The following is a 24,718-nucleotide window of genomic DNA, read 5'->3' on the forward strand; positions in this document are numbered from 1 at the left end:
CAAACTGAAAGATTCTTCTTTTTTTTTGTTTACCAGATTAATTTATAATGAAAGATATTCAGTCTTTGTGCAAGCAGGGGAAAAGTAGCCTTGTTCGAAAATTAACACCACTGATTGATGTTAAATTAATACTTGTGATTCAGTCCATGGCTCTTTAAGTTTTTTGGCCATGTAGTTGAAACCTCAGGAGATGAGTCATAAAAAACTGGATGCCAATTTCAAATCATTTCAAAGTGGCCAGAATTTGTTGCCATGTGGGAATATGGAATAATAATACAGGTTGGATTTTTTTGTGGGTTTTTTTTTTTTTCATAAATACTTTTCAAAATGTAGACTACCTCCATTCAAATCGTGGCTCTTTCACTGTCTAGCTGTGTGACCATGAACATGGTTTTCAACCAAACCATGCTGTGCCCCAGTTTCATGATAATAAGACTGGGCATAATAATGGTATCTTAGGATAGGCTAAAATCAAGTACCTTGAGCAGTGCATGACACATAGGAAGCACTCCGTAAACGTGAGGTCTTATTAACTTACCTTTAATATTATACTGAAAATTATTTGGAAGCATTTAATTTCCACAAGCTCTTTGAATTCTCTAGGACCCATTATGAATTTGAGTTTTTTGTTTTCAGTCATTATAGTCTCGTACCTCATCACAGAAAAACATCTTACTTTTAATGATGATTTTATTACTTCAGTGTTGTTTACATCCACCTGGAGTCATAGGCTTTTTTGTTCAACTAACCTTGCTTGATTCTATAACACAGCTCTTGTTGAGATTTGTATTGGCATGGAAGGCTATTCTGACCAGAACTTTGGTCTCCCTTGCAAATATTTGTGTATCTCTTGTTTATACCCATGTATCCTCTTCTAATACCCATGCAAAAGGGATTCTAATAAATCTTGTGCTCAGCATTACACATTGTTTGTTTTAGCTGCCTTCCACTCCATGCTTCCTCCTTTAAGAGCCAGCCATTACGAAAGGTTAGATTCACAGTTAGCAGGCTTTAGCTCTCCCTTTTGAATCAGTGAGGTTGCCGTTTTATTGCTCTCTGACTTACACTTCAGTGATGAGAGTAAACTAGCATCAGATTAAAGGTCAGCAAATCCCATCAAAGAGAGGAATATTAGGGGCAGAGATAGTTGGAGAGGCAGCACACCACTGGGTATTGACAGGGTGATTCCAGGGTATCAGTCAGCAGAATTATAGCTGCCCAGAGAGTCAGTACAGCTTTAATGAGCCTGTGTGAAGAGGAAGAGGGTGGATTTATGTAGTTCCTCATAATTTTCTGTAGAGACTGTTATTGCAGACATTCTGTGGAGTGTTCTGGTCTTTCATTTAATTCAAAGGTCCTGGAGCTTATCCATCCTCTAAATTCCTTTTTGTTAGCTCAAATCAAAGTTGACATTTCCATGGTTTACCACCTAAAATACCCAGTTCAAAATCGGGTTTCTTTTGGCAGTTTTGAAATCTGTATACTGTTAATATAAATCTACACTTATATTTATATTAGTGCATACGTATTTTCTTTTCAGAAAAGTGGGTTGAATAATGAACTTTTTTCCCCATAAGTACACAAGGGGGAATGTACATTTACACATTTCCCTCTTAATAACTGGAAAAACCCTTGATTGCAATTATGTTATGGTGCTTTTCAAAAGGATTTTAATATTCATTTTCTTTCAATTGACTTTCCTAATTAGTTGTTTATATGCCTGTTTTGTGTACTGTCCATCTCATTCTTCATGCTTCCAATAATACCTTTAACCTGGAAAAAAATTATTTCTGGGAAGGGGGGGGGGATGTTTTAAATTGTCCTAATGAGCAATACTACATTTAATTGCTGTTTAAGTCCATCTTGATTGAGATATGACTTTATAGTGAATTTGACTCACATTAAATTCTTATCGGAGCGGTATTAATCTATGATCTCAAAATCTAAAATATGCTTTGGGAAGTCGTGTTTATAAAAAATTTCTTTGGCTATCTTTGCTGTAGGTTAGTTGCTTAAAGAGTTAATGATATATAGATAAGTTTATTTTTTTAGTTAAGCTTTTATTTATAGGTCACTAGAAAATAGTTTGTGAAACAATTAGCAATCAACTTGCACTAGAATGTTTTGTTTTATTAGCCACACCAGCCGCTTTTTGTAATTTATATGTAAGAATATAGTTTTTGATTATTTATAAGTAAATAAGTACATTATTAACATAGGGGGCCTTGTTCGTGTGATTTGCTGCTTGGAAGATGCTTTCAAGCTTCTCTGCCATTGTCCTTTGCATGCCATGTGGGTGGTCCTGCTTTTCAGACACTTAATGGTTTTTAATGGAAGAGAGTAGTGATGGATGTGATACAACCAGGAGGCACAAATATCCTTTTTAAAGTTCACTGTTGACTGAAACATCTACAATACTTACAGCAAAATGTAAACTCCTTAAGAGAGATGTGTACAGGCAAATATATGAAAATAAAGAAGCTATGTTCATTGCATTTTTGGATGGAGATCACACAATTGTTAAATACCTCAACTTTTTCTTTTGGAGATGAAAATAATAGTTTTAAGTTTTTATTTTTTTACCTAATTACCTAAAAGCAAATACCAAAGGCTGATGTCTGTATATGGGGCAAAGGGTCAGTATAATATGTATTTCAATGTGTTGTTGTTGTTTTTTATCAGCTATTTTGCCTTTAAAGTGAAAATTGTAAGTGTTTGAAATAAATAATTTCTAAAACTGTGTGTGTGGGGGGGGGGAAGCTATCTTCAGTCATTAATTCGATGCTGTATTTATATTAAAGAGCCAGCATACTTAAAAGTAAAGTCATGCGGAAAGTCTAGTCAAGTCATGCTTCCTCTAATCATGCCATGTTTCACAAAGTCTTTTTGATAAAACTGAGTCTGTGTCCTTTATAATAATACAGATAAAACTTTATTCTGTGCTATTACATTGGAATGTACTAAGAATATCAATGACCCTCATGCCATATTTACTGGCATGCTATTTTGAGCAGTGCCTATGCATCAGGATAATTTGGTATTACAAAAACAATAAAGCGGCTATGCCTTCCTGCAAAAGGAAAAAGGGAACCAGTGGATATCTAGTATTCATAACGAAGCCAACTGACTGTAATTTATATATTCACTTTTCAACATTTTAGAGTAAAGGGAAAGAAGATGGCTGCAGCAAAGGGAAAGGAAGTGAATATAAAGATAAGCATGAGATTAATTATTTGATAGGGGTGGTATTCCTACTGTGATGAGGATGTATGAATGACATTTGCTGATCACCTTAAAGTACACAACTAAGTATATTGGGTATTTTTAAATTCAACTTGGGTCTAGTATTTTATTTTAGAGAAATTATGGATGAAAAAATAATAATTGTTCTGGAGTGATACCATTTTTCTCCCCATTGGTAGCTTCTGACCAAAAATTTTAAATCAGATATATATTATATGTATAGTTTTTAAGAAATCATACATTTTTTAATGAAATATTTGCTTAAAGATTTCTAAAATACTGAGAGTTGGATAACTTTGGTTTAATTTGGACTAATTTTAACAAAATACCATGTAGCCAGTTATAACATGATAATGAGCAGGAAGAAAAGGTTTTTATTTATTTCAAAACAAAGACATAACACCATTTAATTTCCATGTGGTCTTCTACACGTAGCTATTCTCTAGATTTCCAAGTTTATTTGAAGTGTGTGGACAGAGACCACTAGTAATGAACAGCTGTCAAGAGTGTTTTATCATCAGCAAACATCAGAGTGCCATTCTGTCACCGGAAGTGATATGAGAGTAAAGAGCAAAAGGAGAAAACAGATACTTAGGTCATAAAAATTGAGAAAGCAAAAAACAATAAAATTACACACCATTAAAATGTGTTGCAAAGTAATGGCAACACAATCTATGGCAAAGAAATTTGATTATTAAAAATACCAATTTTAAGAAAACTCTTAAAAGCACAACCTCGATCAGATTTGACTATGTAGTGAATGAATATTACCAGAAATCAGATAAAAGTTTAATTGTAGGGCATATTTGTTTCAGATTAAATCTTAAGTTTGCAGAACTTTTTTTTAAGTTCATGGCAATGTTTTATTTTCACAGGTTATACTAAGAAATTCTGTAACTAGTTCTTTGACTTAAGGAAATGTAGTATTTTAATAAAAACAGATTTTAGTCTGTGTGATTTAAAGGGAATAACCCCTATTATTTTTTAAAGTGATTATTGTTCTGGAGTGGTACCATTTTTGTGCCAGATAATGTTGTAGGCATTTTACATGTTTTATAGCATTCAAACCTCACAATGATTCCTTGAGTTCGTGGTATCTTTATTTATAGAGAATGAATTTGAGAACTTGCCTACAATCACATAGCTAATAAATAACTGTCAGAATTTGAATCCAGGCTATTCTACACTCCATATTTTCTAGTAGTATAGTATATATTCTTCAGTAGTAGAGTTGCAAAGTGAATTTAAAATCCAACATTATAATCTATTTCTTTAGGCATTTGAGGTATAGTGGAATCCTGGACTTAGAGGAAGACAGACTTATGTTTGAACTAGTGGCCCAGTGCACGAAATTCATGCACATTAAAAGGAAATTAATTAGAGGAAATATTTTAATATTGCTATTTGCCCTTTCTCTATAATGGAAGTGTCAGAGATGAAAGAAAATTAGTAAAATGTATGTGAAAATCTCCCTCCTGTCAGAATCTGGGGCACACCGTGGGACCCAGAGTCAAGTTCATGCCCACTCGCGCTTGCCTCAAAATCGCATGAGACCCAGACCCGGCCTGCCCCACCCCCGTCAAGCCCTGCCGGGCAGGGGGCGCAGCCTCAGGTCCCCTTGCCCAGCGCCGGGTGGGGTTACACAGCCTCAGGTGCCCCGTCAAGCCCCGCCAGGTGGGAGGGCACAGCCTCAGGTCCCCCGTCAAGCCCCACTGGGGGAGGGAGGAGCATGGCCTTAGGTTCTCCAGCCTAGCGCCGGGGCTGGGGGCGCAGCCTGAGGGCCCCCCCCCCCCCCCCCCCCCCGTCAATTTATGCCGGGCGGGGGCACGGCCTGAGGTCCCCCGGCCCCGGCCAGATGCCACGCAGCCTCAGATCCCTGCAGCCTCAGATCCCTGCTGATCGGGCATGACGGCGTGACAACCATTGCATATTAGCTCTTTATTACATAGGATAATTGTTTTCACATTTACTAGGTATGTAATCATGAGCAAGTCACTTAACCTTTTCAAAGTTTGGTTTCTTATCTATAAGGTTATGTAAAAAACAAATGAGAGAAAATGTGAAAGATACAGTTTGCTGTTTGGCATGTAGTATATGCTTAATATGTATTAAAAGTTGAACAGAGGGAATTTTTAGGCTAAGCCATAGAATGAGACCCAAGTACTACAGTGTTTTTGGATTATCACATTAACTACTATAAAATAAGAGGTTAAAGTCACCTACATAAGAAACAAAAAACAGACAACATTTGCTTTTTTGGCAGAAATATTTTGTATCGTGAACTCGGTTTAGGAGGGTCTTACTAAAGTCTGGAAGATTTGGTCTTCCAGAAAACAGAGTAGTGGGGGCAGCAGCTGTGTGGAGTGGCACAAATGATGCCCTCCATGTTAGTGGGAGCAGGCATCACGATGTAATGTTATGCCATTCACAGCATGGCAGTGATCTTAACCGACAAGACAGGAAGTGAAAGAGCCATGGCTATCTCATTCTGCGGAGAGAAAAGGGAACAGAATGTGGGAAAAGAAAGGATTGTAATAGGAGTTTGTGTAAACACATACTGAAAAGTCGTGGAAATGCACATAATAGAAGAGGACTAATTGGTTTTGTTGGAAGTCCAAATATAGGCCTCTAGCATTTTCTAGTGTGGAGACCCCAGGCATGTGGTAAATTTAAAAGGATGTCGTTGGCACATTAGATCACTTAATTGCATAGAGTAGCTAGTCACAAAGGTGCGAAGGTATCAAAGCCAGTGCTGTTATAATTCTTTTCCCCCACTTAGGCTCTGAAACTCATTTCTTTTCCATTATATAGTGCTGGGTTTTTTCTTTCCCTTTCCAAATTCAGTTGTCATATTTACCAATCCTAAGAATCTTCTCAATAGAGCATTTTGCTTGAGCATCTATCTGTTCAGACAAAAAGAAAATGGCCGTTTCCTCCCCTCCCTCCACACGCACACACTTGTAATAATTTCCTTTAAGAACAGAGCACAGGTAGCCCTTTGTGCTAATATGCCTGAGAAACATGGCCTGTTTTTTCCCTCGTCCTTTTTTTCACTGTCTCAGGCAAGCACAGCATACTTCATATCTTGCCCTAGCCCTGTTCTCTTCTTCTGTAGCTGACAGTGCTTATATATCAAGAGCGCCAACAAGATGCAGCTCCATTTAACAAAAAAGTGCCTTAAAAATGTAACTCTTCTTTCTGCATTTTTATTGCACAGTCCATCTGCTCCTTCATCGTGGCTGCACTTCACTGTCGCAGTGACAAGGCTCACTCCTTTTTCTTGTCTCTTAGGCAAGATCTAATTGGCAAGTGGGAAATCTTCAAAATTTGCCTTTGCCAGCCAACAGTAGTTTCAAATTTTTATGTAAACAGTTGGCTAAAATAGACTTGAAGGGTAAAGAGAAACTGTGATGAAAATGAAGGTTTTTTTGTTTTTTTTTAAAGTACCTTCCCATAGAATGAACACACCTTCCTACAGGAGCATAATAAATGTTTTCAAATGAACTGTACTGTAGTTTTGTCAGTTACTGGGTAAGTACAGTAAGTCGGGTCAATATTTTTAATGGCTTCAAATAGCAAAATGTTTAGCCTAAATCATTATTTCAGGCATAACTCTTTTGTGTAAAATATTCCTGCTTCTGGTAAAATAAATTGTCTGAACGTGTGGTGTGGTGGGGATTGATTGGTATAGCTGTGGAGAAGAATGGATCCCTAAGTGATCTCTATATTGCCATTTGCATTGCTGGGATGGTGCGGAAATGCCAGACTCATAGCCTTGAGAATCATATGGGCATAGAAAAACACTGGTGATTCAAGAAGTGCCTTTAAATGGTGTCCCTCTTCTCATTTAAAGTACATCTGTGGAACTGCAGGAAAATAACAACTAGGCTCTGCCCAGGAGTCTAGTACCTGTATAGACCAAGATACTAATAATGTTATTATAGCAGCTAGCTGCTTTCCATCGAACCTCTAATAAAGGTCATTAGTTGCCTGCTTTCTTGAGTGAGATGGCTTTGCAGCAAGTGCTTGGAGAAAAGTTATCAGTGCTGTGTGTTAGAAACAGGCATTCTGCCAACAGCTTTATAATGAAGGTGAAATGTAATAAAGCGATGGATTGACAGTTTATGTGTTGAAAGTGAAGGAAATGGAGGTGTGGAGAAGCATTATGGGGAACCTTTCTAGTCATATCTTCAATTTAACCATCAGGGGAAATGCTTCAAAATCTTAGATTTATGAATTTCTAGTAAGCAGTTTCCCAGCATGTAAACAAATCTCAGTGGGCTGTTTTAGGAAGGTAGATTTGGGCAGTGAAGTAATCATTTTTATTCCTCTGATTTTCCAAATAGAAATGGACATATATGATAAAAATGTCAGCCACACTCTCCACGTCAGGGCCCTAACAGGATTACATGTCAGTTCTTAATGTCTCGCTCTGTTTTTCTTTGCCATGAATGGCTGCATTATTGCTCACAGGAACTTCACTGTAATATATGGTAAGAGACAAGTAGCTCTTTATGGCCAGTGATTATTCGGTTTGAATGAAACCTGTGATTTATGTCCATTTAACTGAAAAGCCTTGTAAATTCCCAGTGCTGCATTTTTCCTCAATAGAGAATGAGTCAAGCGAAAGTGACAACTAGGTTGGCGTGGAAATGTGCAGTGCATTGCCGTGTTATATTTAATACACCTGACATGAAAAACGTGCACACACAACACAGTCACCTTAAATAGGAGTGAAAGTGACATTAGCTTGTAATATGACTGCCATATTCAGTGGATTAGACACTAACATTGGCTTAAAAGGAGATTTGGAGCCAGAATGGGATGGGCATGGGGCCACAGATAGTGATAGGCAACTATATCATCTGTCATTTTCTCATAATATTTTAAAAATTAGTTGTTTTTTTCAGTTGCTTCTCCTGATATCTATAAAATAATATGATTCTTCCCTTTCATTACAAGTCTTATCTTTATCTTTAGAGTTAAGAAGGACAGCATGAAATTTAGGTGCATATATTATTCCAGATCTTTCTTTAGGAGGTACTGATATCATTCAGTTGGCTTTTTTATTTTTTGCTTTTTGGGTCTCTCTCATTCAATCAGACCCCACTTAAACATCTGCCTTATCTCTACTTGGTCTTGTCTCCTTAGCTTTATCTCTAATCCACTCACTGTTTGTCTGAGAACCCCAATCTCCCCTTTCTCCACCCCCATATCAAATATAGTTTAGATAATGGCACCTTGCGGGATTTTTCAGTTTGTTTATCTATTTTGTTTCCAAATTATATTCCAGTTTGCACAACCAAAAGTAATTGTTTCAAATGAGATTTTCTAACCATGGGGCTTGTGACCTTCATTTCATTTCCAGGTCTTCTGTTTTATACTTAAACTGCTTTTCGTTACTTATGGATATTAGGCGGAAAATTATTTTGCCTTTTTTTATTTTATTTTAGGTTTGGGGAGAAAAGTAGCAACACATCTGTATTAATCTCTCTTCTTTATCTATAATTTGGTTTATGTTTCTCAAACTGTGGCTTACTTGATTTTAAAATCAAGAAAACAGAAAGTAAAGTTGGTGTTTTCTTTAATCATCTTTGTACTGTAAGACCACAATCCTGCTTGTTACTTTTAAATAACAGCCACAAAATAAAATCTATGGACAATTATTTAAAAAAACACACACAACAGAAAATATTAGAATTGGCGCTAGTTTCACAGCAGTCAAGCATTCAGGGCCTGCCAAAAATATTTGATCTGGCCTTGCTTTACATGATACTGCTAAACATTTTCCTAAGACTGGTATGGCAGTTGAGTGAATCAAGAGGAGGTCCATCAGAGAACAAAATTATAGAGATTTCATAGGCTTAAGCCTATGAATAATTTGGGACCTAGTATTATGGCATTCTCATTAGGGGGAAAAATCAGACAACTCGAGTTTCCGTAATAGCTTTTTGTTTCACAGCAGGTCTAAATAATGTACTGTTTACAAAGTAAAAATGATTCGATAACTTTTCTTTATCATTACTGTGGATATTTTGTATCTTCTCTGATTGTGGAAATATTGTAGGGCTAGATCTTAATTAGTGCCTAATTCATGACCATGTGTGGAACACATTTGCAGCAGCCACTCTTCAGTCCTGGATGAACAGAAGTTACTCATGATCCAGTGGGGTTGGTCTTTGAAATGAGGAAGCTGCGAAGCCCTGTATTTGCACCTCATTTTCTTAGGTCAAGCCTTCGTCGTGTTACAGTGTTGTTCTGTTAGAGAGGCTACTACTGTACAATTCAGCCACTGCAGATTTCTAATCTGCTTATTTATAATTCAAAAGCTTGCCTATATATTAATGAACCCTTAATGAGCTGTTGAAAATGCCTGAATTACAGTCAGATTATTAAACTCCAACAGCCCCATAATCATACCATTTGAGTGGGCTTTAGGTACTTTTCACATCTGCAGCTTAGTATTGTGAAGGGTATGCGTTTATTCGGAGGAAGCTTTGTAATAATTTTGACCCGTAATTTATTTATTGCCCTCCGAATGCAGTCATCTATGCAGATGCTCTTTCCCATTATCTGTGGGGCAGGTGCACAGCATGTTGAAAGACAGCTAATTAGGATTTGCTGAAAGATATGCAAAAACTATGGGCTTATAACAAAGCCACGTTCATTGTTAAACAATGTTTTACTGTGTTTGTATGATTTGTCTAAATCTTAGGGATACTGAAATGAATGTTGTGGTTATAAGTAGATTGCAAATAGGGTTTTTTTTTTTTTAAATTTTATAATTCTGTGATAACCAAGCCTAGATGTATAGCTTTATAAATCTCTATAAATGTCCCTGTATACATCTTGGATTAAAAATAAGAATGACCAATTTTTAAATTATTGTTTTCCCAAGTTTTAGTTTGAAGATATCAAGATCTTTTGAAAACCACATAGTTCTATTCATTCTGGCCCTTGCAAACTTAGGTTCATTAAAATGTTTATAGGTGCCTAGGGGAGTAGGTGTTTTGACTGGAAGCCATGTGTGACTCTGACTTTTCATCTATAGGAGTTGAACTTTTTGTCAGGAAATTATTTTTCTGATTAGATTTGATGGACATAATTTATAAAGCAAATGCAGAAGGATTACATTAAAACATTCTTCCTGTATTTGAAGCAACCACTGAAGTGTTGATTTATTTATGATTTTAGAAGAGGTATTATTTGTCACAAGACATACTTATACTTCTTTTTATTTGTGTTTACTACTATTGAGTTTAAGGGTTGCTTCCTATTGGTATGGTGGTGTTGGTTTATATGCATATTAGGTACCTATGAAAGTGCCATAGATGGCTAATTAATTTGAATCTTGCATTTCTTCCTGACGAATTTTCTTCTTCTGTCTCCCTGCTTTCTTGTGTATTAGCCATTGAGCATCTTCTCTTGTGTGCCACACATGTGCAGGGAAATGTAAAAATTTTGTCTATGGATGTTGATCTACTATTAAAGAACCTCACCAAATGTCCATAAGAAAAGATGAATAAATATAAGTACAAGGGTAAAACTAGAAACCCGAGGAACTTTGAAGGTAGATGAAACACATTTCCAGGAGAAGCACCATTATTTGTGTGTGTGTGTGTGTGTGTGTGTGTGTGTGTGTGTGTGTGTGTGTATCACACAGAACCAACAAACACAAAAATGTGAGCAAAAGTTTAATTTAAAAAGGAGAAATGTAAGGAACTCCCAAATGAATAATATAAAATGAAACAGAGCCTGAAGTGTCAGATAAGAGGTTGCTCAGTGAGTCCTCACAGCATGTCAAAGGCACAAAAAACTTGGTATGTGGGACTACAAGTGTGTCTAGGCCATGAGATTCTACCATCTAATAAAATGAATTAGAAGGAAAGAAAGTGAAAGATGTTAAAAATACCAGTGTAACCAATATTTGGCAGTTTCTTCTAGATCTAGAAGAAATAGCAAATACATGTTTGTCTATCTTTAATTATCAGCAATGTGCTGATACTGATTTTATCTTATTTAAGGGGGCTCCTAACTTTTTGGTTCCCTAAATGAATTATTGTCTTAGTATATTATAGTTTCCATACCTTATTTGTTTTCCTCTACAGGCAACAGACATAATTTTAAATTATTTTGAGTTAGTTTTATTTCCCAGTTGAAATTATTCTGAAGTATATTTTTAAATGAAAGTGACAGCTTTAAAGTGTTTTGAGGGAGAAATTAAAGTTGTGCATTTGAGTTAAGACAACCAAGAGCTCTCTCCTGCTGTGGGTGTAATTCAGGACATCTAGGAATGAAATCTGTTCTTTAAAGAATTGATGATAGTTTTAGGTTAGCGCATAAAATTGCAGAGCTGGTGCTCAGTTGAGTACTTGGCAGCTTATAGATGTTACTGTCATGTAAGTTACACCAGACACAGAGTGTGCACCACTGTGGATAAACAACAGGCATAGACGCAAAAGGCAGAATCCAAATGCAGACATGCAAGATGCCAACTTCCTTCCCCTCCTTCCCCAGGATGCCTTGTGTGAAGAACCTGCTTTTAAACAGGTTTCCAGAGGTTAATTGGGCTGGGATATTTTAGATTATGTTACACATTAATGAAAATGTGATTTTGAGCTGTCATGACTCCAGTGCTTTTTTTATACCATGATAATTATTTTAAAAGTTTGTCTTCTGTGTTGTTGAAAACATCTTGGCAGAAAGCCTATGTGACCTGATTAAACCTACGAATTGTCAGCTGTGATCTATAGTACTCAGATGAGGTGCTGACTGGGCATCACTTAGGAAGTTCTTTATATAAAAGCAAAATTAGATTGAGACTATTGTGCCCGGCACCGTATTGCCATGTTGATGGTACATTTTTAATACTGTATTTATTAGTGTCCTGGTTTTATAGTTTGTTGACAATTGTTTAAACAAGGCATTTAATATATATTTTTAAAGCATAGCTAATTACCTCATCATGTATGTATTTCTCTTCTCCCCCTGAAATTACATAATGGAGAAGCCCATCTGATCCTGCTTATTTTTTAAGTTTTGGGTATAGCTTGTGAATTAATTATTCTATGAGATTTTAAAATCTGTTATTCTAGCTGTATAGAGAAACAGAACAATCACATTTCTTTCATTGGGTTTGTTTTATATCCTTGGATGATGTTTTTTCTTTCTCAAAATCCCAAATTTTTAACCCTCTTCCCATTTTATTCTTAAATCACCTAAATCTGGGAAGATTGGATGTCAGGAACTCAAGGCTACCTTTTTTTAAGGATCCATAGGATCCAATCTGGGATAAATTGAGAAGTGGTGATCTTAGAAATTTTGGGGTGCATGTAAATATTATCTTGAAAAGAATTTCCATACTTAGGCTTATTGATAAAATGTGAACAATGAAATTCTCCATGAATTATAGTACACTGATGTTGTTTGAACATTTTCTCAAATAAATAAAATACACTGTTTGTCCTGTTTCTCGCTTATTCTCTCTCTGTCTCTCTCTCCTTGAAGGTCTCAGCATCAGAGGAGCCCAGGAGGAGGACCCTCCCGATCCCCAGCTAATGAGACTGGACAATATGCTTTTGGCAGAAGGGGTTTCAGGTCCTGAGAAAGGTGGGGGATCGGCGGCAGCAGCTGCAGCCGCGGCAGCCTCTGGAGGTTCTTCAGATAACTCTATTGAACACTCAGATTACAGAGCCAAATTGACCCAGATCAGACAAATCTATCACACAGAACTGGAGAAATATGAACAGGTCAGCAGCCGCCACTCTCATAGTCCTGCACAAACCTCTATTGCTCTGCTATTAGACTGCGCTAACCAATTCTGAGGGCTGTGAGGGGTAGGTGTTAACACAAAGAACAAAATAAATAAGGTCAATGCTAAAATCTAAGTGAATTGTTGGATTCATGAAACGAAGTCCCTTTGAGATTTCAGAGGTGAAGCTAAGCTATTTTATCCCATCTACTTGTTTTAGTTCTATTCATTCCTCACATTCATGTGCCCTTACTACCACACCTGCAACCATCGTTCCTCTCTAAACTCACCATTTTGTGCTCTTCAAAGCTTTGTATCATTAACATTTATGCACTGGCCTTGTTCATAAGCTGTGACCACTTTCAAAGGGAAGCACTGCATAGTGAGATTTTCCTCCTATGCTGTGAGTTCCAGAATCCTCCTAGGAATTCTTATGAATTGTGCCAGGCTGTAGGGGAGGGAGCTAACTTCACAAAGTAAGCAGGTTCTGGCCAGTCTCTCTGAGGAGACCACCCAAGATAATTAACCTGGGGCAGGGAATACTAGCCATTGTGTGCGAAATTCCTGATTAGAGAGTATGGATTAAAAATGCTATTCTCAGCAATTATATTAACCATATTTCATTGAATCTAAGATACTTTGTTTTAAGCTGTATCATTGCTTTATGTACCACAAGAAAAAATTAACACTGCCCAATTTAACTATAACATTGGTTGTGAAATGGTTCCAACCTTTAGAGATGTTAAAATGTGGAGGAAAATAAGTAACTCTTAGATTCAATGAAAAAAGGTAAAATGTTCATGGTTCATTTTGAACTTATTTTAGTTATTAGTTTAAGCCTAAAAACCTGCTTAGTTTGAAGGATTTTCACTGGAAGGTAATTAAAAAAAACATTATATGGAAATGTTTAAATGTACCCCCAAATAAAGAGAATATTATTAAGTCAAATCCTATGAAATTGCCAAGTTTTTAGGTCAAAAAGCAGTTGTCAATCGGCTGTTTTATAGTTAAATCTAAAATAAGGAACTGCCTAGATATACTATCACCCAGATAAATATATATTAACATTTTGTCAGTCTTATTTTGTCTATCTCTCCCTTACTCCCCCCTCTTATTTTTGTGTGGGGTATTTTAAAGCAGTCTTAGACACCATACCATTTCACCCATAAATACTTCACTATATGATATGTCTTAAAGTCCAAACACCTTAATGTAATGTGGCAGTCCTGGTCAGTTTTAATACTGATTTATCTTCTAAGTTCCCTGTATAGTTTCAGTTGTATATGTTAGTTTTTTCATTGCCTTCTCTAATATGCTGGCTGTGGTGGTATTAAGCAAATGCTGGATTCTGTCCCAGAGGTGAATGTGTTTTTAGGGAGGGTAGAAAGATTTATGTAGTTCTATGTTAAAATACAATATAAATTAATCTTATAAGCTATTATGCATTGTTTTCTGAATAGGACTTTCTGGGGTCTCAAACCATCTCTAGTCTCATTTATAGGAATAATTTTTAGTGGAAGATGTGCAAATAAGAATTTTAGAAAAATTATCTTCTGTATGTACATAAAAAAATGGAACTTTCTGATTTGACATATGAATAATTGAGAGTAAACAAAATAAGTCATGGTTGAAAAGATTGCCCTGAGCATAAACAGTGGAAATGGCTCTGATTTGTAGTAATATCCTAATTGCATAACTTTATGTTAAATATATCTATCTGTACTTACTAAAGAAACACCACCAGTCACCTTGCATGAAAAGATCTATAGTATTGGGCCAAATGGCTCTGCTTTTACGGCTGAGGAATTAAGATGATTCCTTACTGTCTCCTGCCATGTCTCTTCACATGTCCTCCTTATTTCCTCCCTATAGCCCTGTTGGAAGTTGGGTGAGACAGGCATCAGTCAGTCAGTGTCACAGGGTTTGGGGTTTTTTTGTTTTTGTTTTTTTGTGCTTTGAAAATACACATATACACACAAGTTCTATATAAATTAATCTACACTAAGTATTTTTGGTTTAAAGATTATATTGGGAAATAATGAGTATTAGAATATAGTCATGAACCTTATTGTTAGATATATTTATTAGCCTAATAACTACTTAGATGTCTGTTTCCTTTCTCATTTTTAGCACTTTCAGAAGGAAAAAAATATAGATAAGTGAAGCCATTGCAGTATTAAGGACAAGTAAATAAATTGAGTATGGTGACTAGTTGGCTGATTCGACAGAACTTTAGCTCACCAATTTTCTTCTGTAGGTTCTGAATTATTTTAGAAATATCAGTGGCATTTAATTCTCTTGAGTTGTCTTTGGGATGGCTTTTATAGCTCTTCTGTGAGTTTTAACATAAGATAGTCAACTTTTCTTTTTTCTTTTTCTTTTTAAATCTTTGAAATACAGGTCCTTATCTGGGGTAGACCTTTCAGGGATATGTTTTGAAATTGCTATGGACTAAGCAGAACTAACTGAGATGAAGGGGTGACATTTCTAAAATAGATGGTATTATAATTTCCATTTTACAGATGAGAAAATGAGACTCAGCTTAAGTTGTTTGTCCAGTGTCATACATCTAGTTAGTGTTAGAATCAGGCATTGAAATCTGTTTCTGACAATATAAAACTGCCTTTTTCATCAAATTATGCTGCTACTTATGTCGAATTGGAAAATAATTCAGGTACATTCTTTTTGTTTGTTTGTTTGTTTGTTTTTTCTGATTTGCTCATGTTGTATTGCATTTGGAATGGGATCAGAGTAGAGATGAAAAAATAAAACACAACTATTCTAATCACTTTGCAGAAATTATATTTTTCCTCCTAAAAGTGAACACGGGTATTCTGAGTGATGGAAAGCTTATTAGTAAATAGAAAGAACATATATGTTAAGTAAGGCAGAAGCTTTATCTGAAAATTGTGTTGAGTCTTTTATTAAAAGAAATAAACTACATTGGAATCTAGAGCTATTCACTCTACTGTGTTTTGCAATGAAGCTGTAATGAAAATGTATCTGAAGCCTGTTTAGATTTAGATTGCCATAAAATTAACACACACTACCACTGTCATAAATTAAAGTACCTTATAAACATAGCCACATTTACAAAGCTAAGCAGACTAGAGCTACAGTTTGAGCAGAATTAAATCCAAGCTGCAAGGCTCCGTTTTATGTGTGTTTTAGGAATGGTGCTATCTTTAATATACTGTCCTCTTTTTTTTCTCTCTATAAAATGTCCTTTGATCATATGTCTCCATTACGTAGGCTTAGATGTAATTATTTTTAGTGATAATCATCTAAATTCACTTATAAACCCTTTTGAAATATTAGGCTAAATATTAGAATATAGTCTAAATAATAGAATATATATTAGAATGAGATTCTTGAATATGATCACCACCCCCAAAGGAAACAAAACTATTTTACTTTTCTCTTATTGATCCTGACACCAAATAGGAATATGACAATTTTCCAGAGCTTGCAGCAACTGTCATACGACTTGTCTTGGGTGCATTGCCTCCCTCTTTAGTTGGACAAGAACCTGATTGCTTATTTGTCTTCTCGTGAATTAGTTAGAAGTTTTGAAAAATGCTTTTATATTACCTTTCAAATATGCTCTTATGATTAAAGGCCCAACTATTAGAATAGGTGAATTCCTAATGAATTTTAACCAAGGGTTCTGGGAAGCCTGTTTTTAAGAATTGAAGGCCTTCTTGGTTCCTTCACCTCTCTACCAAAGGGAAAGGGACACATTGGTATTTGCAAATGAAATTTGACTTAGACATTTGTTCTCAGTTAAAACGGAAAAGATATATCATGCCCTATGCAGCTCTCCCACTTTGCTTGTACCAGAAGAAATGCTTGTACACAGGCAATTCACTTCATAATTTATAGCTGCTATAATAGAGATGACATATTGAAAGCTATCTACTATAATTATATTGAAATACATTTTTGCCGAAGGCGAAAGTGTTGTAAGGGTACCAACCCTCCACAAGCATCTGGGAACCTGCTTTCTGAGTTCACAGATGTCAAATGAATTCACCTCAAATCAGGTAGAGCATTGGAACCAAACACATACACTGAATGTGCTCAAGACCAATCAGATATTGTTTAAATACTACAAGACTTTCAGATTACTGAGGATTGTTGGGGGAATGGAGAATGAGTGTGGAACCTAAACCATTGTAAAGGAATGGCCTTGGGCTCTTTGAGGATCTCAGCATTATGTACTTACCTCTCCTGGCAAAATCTGCTTTGCTTGTAAAGAAATTTTATTTTTATCAGCTTAAAAAATGCTGATGTTATTATATTAGAGTTTGTCTAGCCTGCAAACTCCTAATCGCATTTTGCTATTTATTTTTAATAGTTAAGCAGGAAAGACAAAAGGTTACTACCTGATGTAAACTTTGTATTTTATTTTCCCAAGCAAGGCTTTGTTAGTCATTGTTCCAAGGGAAGGGTTTTACTTCTTGTTGGTATTCATGCTGGGTCTTTTCCTTGACTGGAAGTAGTGTTTGAGTACTCACTTTTTTCCCCTCCAAGTTTCTAGTTTATTGATTCTATGTACCAGAGGTATCTTTGACCATATGCTTGATTAATGAATGAATTGTTTTATATTTGAATACTCTTTTTTTTTATTAAACTTGTTTGGAAGCAGTGTTTGTATTCAGGCAATGGCAAGGCAGAATTATATGTTAAGTAATCAGAGTAGGGACTTGCTTACAGAATTAACACACACAAAAATATGAATTTCATTAACTTGCCATTTTCATTGTCAATAATAACTGTCATTTATTAAGTATTAATGTTCCAGACTCTATGCAAATAACTTAGCATACATATATAATATAATCCTTACAATACTCTCATGAGATAGGTCCCTAAACTATGTAATTAGGTAAGAAGTGTTGCAGTACAATAGTTATTTCATCTTCGCATATTGGTTTCATTCTAGTTGGCTTAGCAAAAGAATCTTTAAGTGAAGAATTTGTTGATTTAATAATAAACATTTCATAAATACAAATCTATAATATTAGACTAGAGTTGCTTGTAAGGTTATAAAAACATCTAGAAAATGGATGCATGCAAATTTGAGAGGCATTGACTTTTTAATAGAGATTTATTTTTTCTTGAAAAGTGGATTTACAATAGGTGGTATTATGATCTGTTGTCCACAATTAGCTTCTCTAGATGGTTACAAAAGACCAATTTAGTTTTTAGATCTGATCACTGAACCATTTAAAAACTTGCTCTAAAAATTAGTGCTTACTCTTTGTTTGGTTTTACATTTTTATATTAAATGATCTGAACCCACAGGCAAGAAATTGAATTCACAACTGAAACTAGCATTACCACAAAACAACAAAACACTGAAAACTTTGAGTGTAAACCAAATAGGTATGAATATTGAGAAGACAGTTTTACTAAGTAAAAATAATATTATTAAAACAGTTTTGAAAAAAATATTGCAAGTTCTCATTTATTATTTGGTTTGAATTTTTAAGAAGAAAGGAACAAATGGCAAAAAGTCTCAGATTAAGAATTGATTGAGCCCTAGCCGGTTTGGCTCAGTGGATAGAGCGTTGGCCTGGGGACTAAAGGGTCCCGGGTTCGATTCCGGTCAAGAGCACATGCCCAGGTTACAGGCTTGATCCCCAGTGGGGGGCATGCAGGAGGCAGCCAATCAATGATTCTCTCTCATCATTGATGTTTCTATCTCTCTCTCTCCCTCTCCCTTCCTCTCTGAAATCAATAAAAATTTAAAAAAAAAGAATTGATTGAAACTATTTTTCTCACATGAGGCCTTCAGTGCTTTATGTTCACTTCACTATGTTACTGCAATGTATGCTTTAAGATACACACACAAAATACATCCTAGATAGTTTTCAGCAGCTGGATTAAAAGAAAAAGAGATTTCTGCTATTACTCTAAATTAGAAAATTCAAGGACTCCAATGTCTATTTTAATAACATAGTCATGGTGGATATGATAAATGTTTGAAGTGAGCATCCCACATTATAAACAGCATTGATGCTAATACGTGGTTGGGTGGTCCTTTAAAACTCTGCAGTCATTTAATCATTCTTACTGCATTTATATTTTTAAAATGTTACCTTTTAAGGAATAGGAAATGAGGCAGTACTGTGTTGTGTTCTGAAACTGGTACAGATGAGGCTGTAAATGAGGCTGTAATTTACTTTCAGTGGTATAAAGGGAAAAAAAAATCACTTTGCCTAAAGTGTATGCATCTTTCTTAAGGGTGTACCCAGATTTTAATTATCTAAATGTAAATACTTAACGAATTTTACTTAGAGTAATGAGCTAAAGTGCACACTACATAAATGAGATGTTCTAATTAATCATGTATGAACTACTGGTTTAAAGAAAAGCTATGTGAATTCTGTGAATGTTGGGCTATTGCCAAATTGCTAATCAGCATTTGCATTCATAGATGACTTCACTTAATAAGTTGTGAGACATTCAGCAAATGTTTTAGAAAATTATGAGTTCTTACAAGCAGAAACTTTTTACTCTTAACCTGTTTTTGTTGTTGTCCACATGAGTGTTTGACTGCTTCTTAGAAACCGTAGGCAAACAAACATTCATTCTGGAGATATTAAAATACAGCCAGCGAAATACTAGGAGAGCTAACATTGCAGGTATCATTCAGGAGTCTTGAATTATTTATCAAGACATATGCCATGTCATAGATGTCTGTTACCATAATGTGTGAGCTAGTTTGTAGGAATTAGAAGTGTTATATGTACAAATAAGAAATGCTTCCATAGTCTAGTACAGCAGTTCTCAAACTTTTTGGTCTTAGGACTTAGATTCTTAAAAAGTATTGGAGACCCCCTTAAGAGCTTTCACTTGGTTGGTTACATCTATCTATCAATATTTATTATACTAGAAATTAGAAGTATTAATTTTAAAAAACCAACAACAATAAGCTATTATGTTAACTTAAAAAAACATTTTTAACCCCCCCCCCCCAAAAAAAAAACACCCACAAACTTTAGTGAGAAGAATGGAACGTTTTTTACATTTTTGCAAAATTCTTTGGCGTTGGACTTCATAGAAGTCAACCGGATTCTCACGTGTACTTATGCAGTCAGTCATGTGGTTAAAGAAGAACATTATATGAAGAACATCTGGCCTCACACAGAAATGTCACTGGAAAAGGGAGGAATATATTAGTAGCCTTTTTAAAATAACAGTAGTTCATTGATTTTTAGAGAGAGGAAGAGAGGGGGAGAGAGAGAGAAACATTGATATGAAAGTGTAACATCCATCGACTGCCTCCTGCATGCCCCCTTCCAGGGATCGAGCCTGCAAATCTTTTGGTGCATCGTCCCATGCACCAAAAGGTTGCCATTTCGATTCCGTCAATGGCACATTGGGAATCAGTACCAAACTATCAGGAAGTCTAATGGGAAACTGTCAGGCTCACAGTGGTGGGTGTAGGTCTTTTAAAATTATAATATTAACTTCAAAACTCACATTTCACCACTGGCACAACTACTATCAGCTGTTTGACATGAAAGGCTCACTGGGTTCATTTTTGAGAAAACATCTGCCAAACACCCAAGTCTGAATAATCATAATATGTCTATTTTGCTTTCAAATAATAGTGTTCCATGAAAAAAAAAAAAAGCAGCTTTACTCACAACTTAATCACACAAGTGCTTTTTCTGGGGATAACTATCCATCCATATGCAGAGAAGTACTTTTCGTGTGCTTCCCTTTATCACACAGAATATTAAAGACTTAGTCAAGTGTTGAGATACAATAAAATGAATAATTTCTCTTGCTTCATTAAGGACATTCCTAAGTGAATCTGTTTTTTGTGTGTGTATGTGTGTGTGTGTGTGTATTTATATGAATGCATGGTAATGACAAGTGAAAAAAAGAAACATCAAAGATTACGTAGATTACTGTTTTCCAAAGAGTTTTTAATAGCACATTGGTCTGCAAGATGCTATAGTGCTGTCCAGTAGTTGCCACTAGTCACATGTAGCTATTGAGCCTTAAAATCTGGTCAGCCTGAACTGCGATATATTATACATGTAAAATACATACTAGATTTCAAAGTGTATGAAAAAAACAATATAGCATGCCTCATTAAAATTTTTTACTATAGTTATGTGTTTAAATGTTAATATTTTTAATATGTTGAGTTAAATAAAATGTTAAAATTAGTTTCACCTGATTCCTTTCTTTTTAATATGGCTACTTAGAGAACTTAAAATTTTATATGTGGGTCTTAATATATTTCTGTTGGACAGCACTACTCTAGAGAATAGAGGTTTTGTGGTCATATTTACTTGGGAAAAGTTGGATATACCATTCCCCTTTGAACTTTTACTATGCAATTGGCACTATAGAAGTACTGAGGAGTCCTGCAAAAATAAAAAAGAGCCTTTTAAAATATTGCTTAATATTGATTACCCAAACATATTGTATTATTGGCCATATATGAACATTTTCTGGAACTAGCTATAGAAGTATAGAACATTTCCCAGTTTGGAGAAACAGTTCTAGTTTAATTTTCTTCATTTTACTGATGATAAAACTAAGGGCTGGAGTTTCTCAAATTATATAATTGTGAAATTATATGAACATCTCTTTAGGGCAAGTGCAAGAAAAAATAGACATATTTCTTGGCAGCGCAACCACTTCTTTTTAGCTCTGCAAAAGATCATTTACAATGACAGTAGAACAGGGAAAATCTTAAATTTACTTTTATTTTGGTTTCCTTAAAGATGGAAAGAACTTCTGGTTTTAGAGTTGCAAAGTTCCTTAATATAATTTTGTCATAATCTAGGACAATAATTCCTAGCCTTTTTTTAGTTAGTTAGTCTGTCTAAGAATCCAAAATGAAAACAAACAAAAATTCCACATATTGTCCCTTCAGGAAATACACATGTGTATACAACTTGTATATGATTTCAGGGAGTCATGGACATTCTAAACTTCTCCATGGACTGCAGGTTAAGAACTATTCTCTTATATTTCAGGGATAATATATTTAAGGCTATTAACATTATTCTTGAATTGTAATACAAAAACCCACCAATCAATAGATGTTTATTGGATGCCTACTGTGTATATTACACAATTCTACACTCTGAAGATTTCCATAAGTATAAGCATGATGCCACTACTTACAAGGAATTTTACATTTCTTAAGACGTAAAACATATGAAAAACTTTAACTGGTAAGCAAGACTCTTTTTACCTTACTTCAGAAATATTTATAGAAAAGCCCTGTAAAAGCTTAGAGAAATTGAAACACTCGGTGTACTTGAAAGGTTAGTTCTCTAATGAGCAGTTAGAGAAACCATCATGTGCTGGATATGAACAATGTTCAGGGTATCTGTAGGGAAGTGGACATTATTATAGCTTCAAAATGTGTCTTGCTGTGATCAATGATTGTTCTGTCTGCTTGCCCTACCTGGGGCATCTGTGCAGTAAGATGCAGAATTCTTTTTTTTTTTTTTTTTTTTAAATATATTTTATTGATTCTTCACAGAGAGAGAGGGATAGAGAGTTAGAAACATCGATGAGAGAGAAACATCGACCAGCTGCCTCTTGCACACCCCCCACTGGGGACGTGCCCGCAACCAAGGCACATGCCCTGGACCGGAATCGAACCTGGGACCCCTGAGTCCGCAGGCCGACGCTCCATCCATTGAGCCAAACCGGTTTCGGCTGCAGAATTCTTTCAACGAAAATGCCAGAATATGTTCTTTTTATTCAAGGACTGATGCTTTATTTACCCACGCAGTACTGGCTTTCAGTGTAGGTGAACTGATAGAGATGGGGGCTGAGGATTATTAACTAAAACCTGATTGGTTAAGACCCAAATCCGATCAGGATTTGCCTCTCGCCAGAAGAATTGAGCTGCCTTGCCCGTCTTCCAGGGATGGCTCATGTCCACTAATAGGGCCTACACCGCAGCTAAATTATACTAGGACATTGACATGCTTGTCATTCAAGGCCTTTATATGCTATCACAAACCTGAATCTCTGCTTCTCTACATAGTTTCTCAGTTCCTCTGAACTTGCCACATACTATTACGTCCAGTTTTCCTTGTACTGGAATTCCTCCTGATTTCTATCTTTATCTACCTTTCAAAAATCCTACCCGTTCTTTAAAGTCCCACTGTCACTTGTGCCATACAACCTGTCGTGATCGCTGCCTCCAGATGAGAACACTCCCTCCTTTGAACTTAGGAAGCACATATTCCTAGCTCCCTGTGACACTTTGCAAAGACTGCCTTGTTTGAAAATTAGTTTTGTTATATATTTTATCACACTGAAGGCCAGGTCTATATCTTGCTCATTTCTGTGTCCCTTAATAGCACTTAGAAGAATTTGAACTTCATAGTCCTTCAGTAAACATTTGTTGAATAAATGTAAAACCTCAATGAAATTAGAAGGTGCTTAGTATTAACAATAAACATATATTTATATTTATCGATAAGAGTTAGTAGAGAGCATCCCCCCACTGGGAACACCTCATTTTGGAACTGGGACAAGGGTTAGTGGGAAGGGCAGTTGAGTGCAGTGTCTCCCTTGCATGTCTGGCCATTCATTTTCAGAATTCTTGTGTTAACTACCACTGCCATTTCACCAGTGTCTTAGTTTTCATCTTCCCCTACCCACTGCATCATGCCATTGGCAACTGCAAATGAGGTAGAAATTCAGATGAGTTAATGTCTGGGTGTGATCATATAAAATACCAGATTTCTAAAGAGTGATTTTTCCTCCCTTACAGGCATGTAATGAATTCACTACACATGTGATGAACCTTCTCCGAGAGCAGAGTAGAACACGTCCCATTTCCCCAAAAGAGATTGAAAGAATGGTGGGCATCATCCATCGAAAATTTAGTTCCATTCAGATGCAGCTCAAACAAAGCACTTGTGAAGCAGTTATGATTTTAAGATCAAGGTTCCTTGATGCCAGGTATGTAAGGCCACAAATCTATTGCGTGGCTTTCCTCCCCTCTTCCCTTTTTACTCCTTGTATATTCCTATAAAAATGGTTGGTTGGTTTTAGATACTTTGTTAATTTGGCTGTAAGAGCTCTTCTCTACAATGGACAGGTAATTCGACTCAGGGTGTCTGTGCTGTCAAGCCTCTTATCTGGGAGTGGTAGTGTATTAGCTTCCAATTTGGTGACTCAGGAAATAGGATTAGTGCTGCTCCTAATGACTTAGAACCATGGTCGGCAAACTGCGGCTCTCCAGCCACATTCGGCTCTTTGGCCCCTTGAGTGTGGCTCTTCCACAAAATACCACAGCCTGGGTGAGTTTATTTTGAAGAAGTGGCGTTAGAAGAACTTTAAGTTTAAAAAATTTGGCTCTCAAAAGAAATTTCAATTGTACTGTTGATATTTGGCTCTGTTGACTAATGAGTTTGCCGACCACTGACTTAGAATATGTAGCCTTTGAAATCTGATACTAAAAAGTATTTTTAAGGATAACTTTCAGTCTGTAACTCTGTTTTAACAAAGGCTTGTTTTCTAAGAAATTCTTGATGTTACATTGCTTGTGTACATTATAAGAAAATAGTTGGAAATACTGATGCTCCTAAGAAGGAAGTGGTATTTTAGTTAATAGAGGTGACCACAAAGCCCCAAAGTCTGTTTTTCCAAATCAAGTAAGAAAGCCTATGAGTTTCTCCTGTAAGGATGAAAATTTCCCTTTTACCTGAAGCTTTCGCCAAG

The 24,718-nt window shown here is 35.8% G+C and overlaps 1 protein-coding gene across 2 annotated transcripts in view; it reads left to right on the top strand.

Moving 5' to 3' along the window:
* The window catches only part of PBX3 (PBX homeobox 3), a 187,547-nt gene that overhangs the window by 132,121 nt on the left and 30,708 nt on the right, over window positions 1-24,718 (top strand). For both annotated transcript variants that reach the window (XM_008155306.2, XM_028130866.2), the window contains exons 3-4: window positions 12,751-12,992; window positions 23,766-23,956. In XM_008155306.2, the coding sequence (XP_008153528.1) occupies window positions 12,751-12,992; window positions 23,766-23,956 (433 nt within the window). The remainder of the gene's footprint in view (window positions 1-12,750; window positions 12,993-23,765; window positions 23,957-24,718) is intronic.

This window comes from Eptesicus fuscus, chromosome 15 (genome assembly GCF_027574615.1).
Source record: "Eptesicus fuscus isolate TK198812 chromosome 15, DD_ASM_mEF_20220401, whole genome shotgun sequence".
In the NCBI taxonomy this organism is placed as follows: Eukaryota; Metazoa; Chordata; class Mammalia; order Chiroptera; family Vespertilionidae; genus Eptesicus; species Eptesicus fuscus.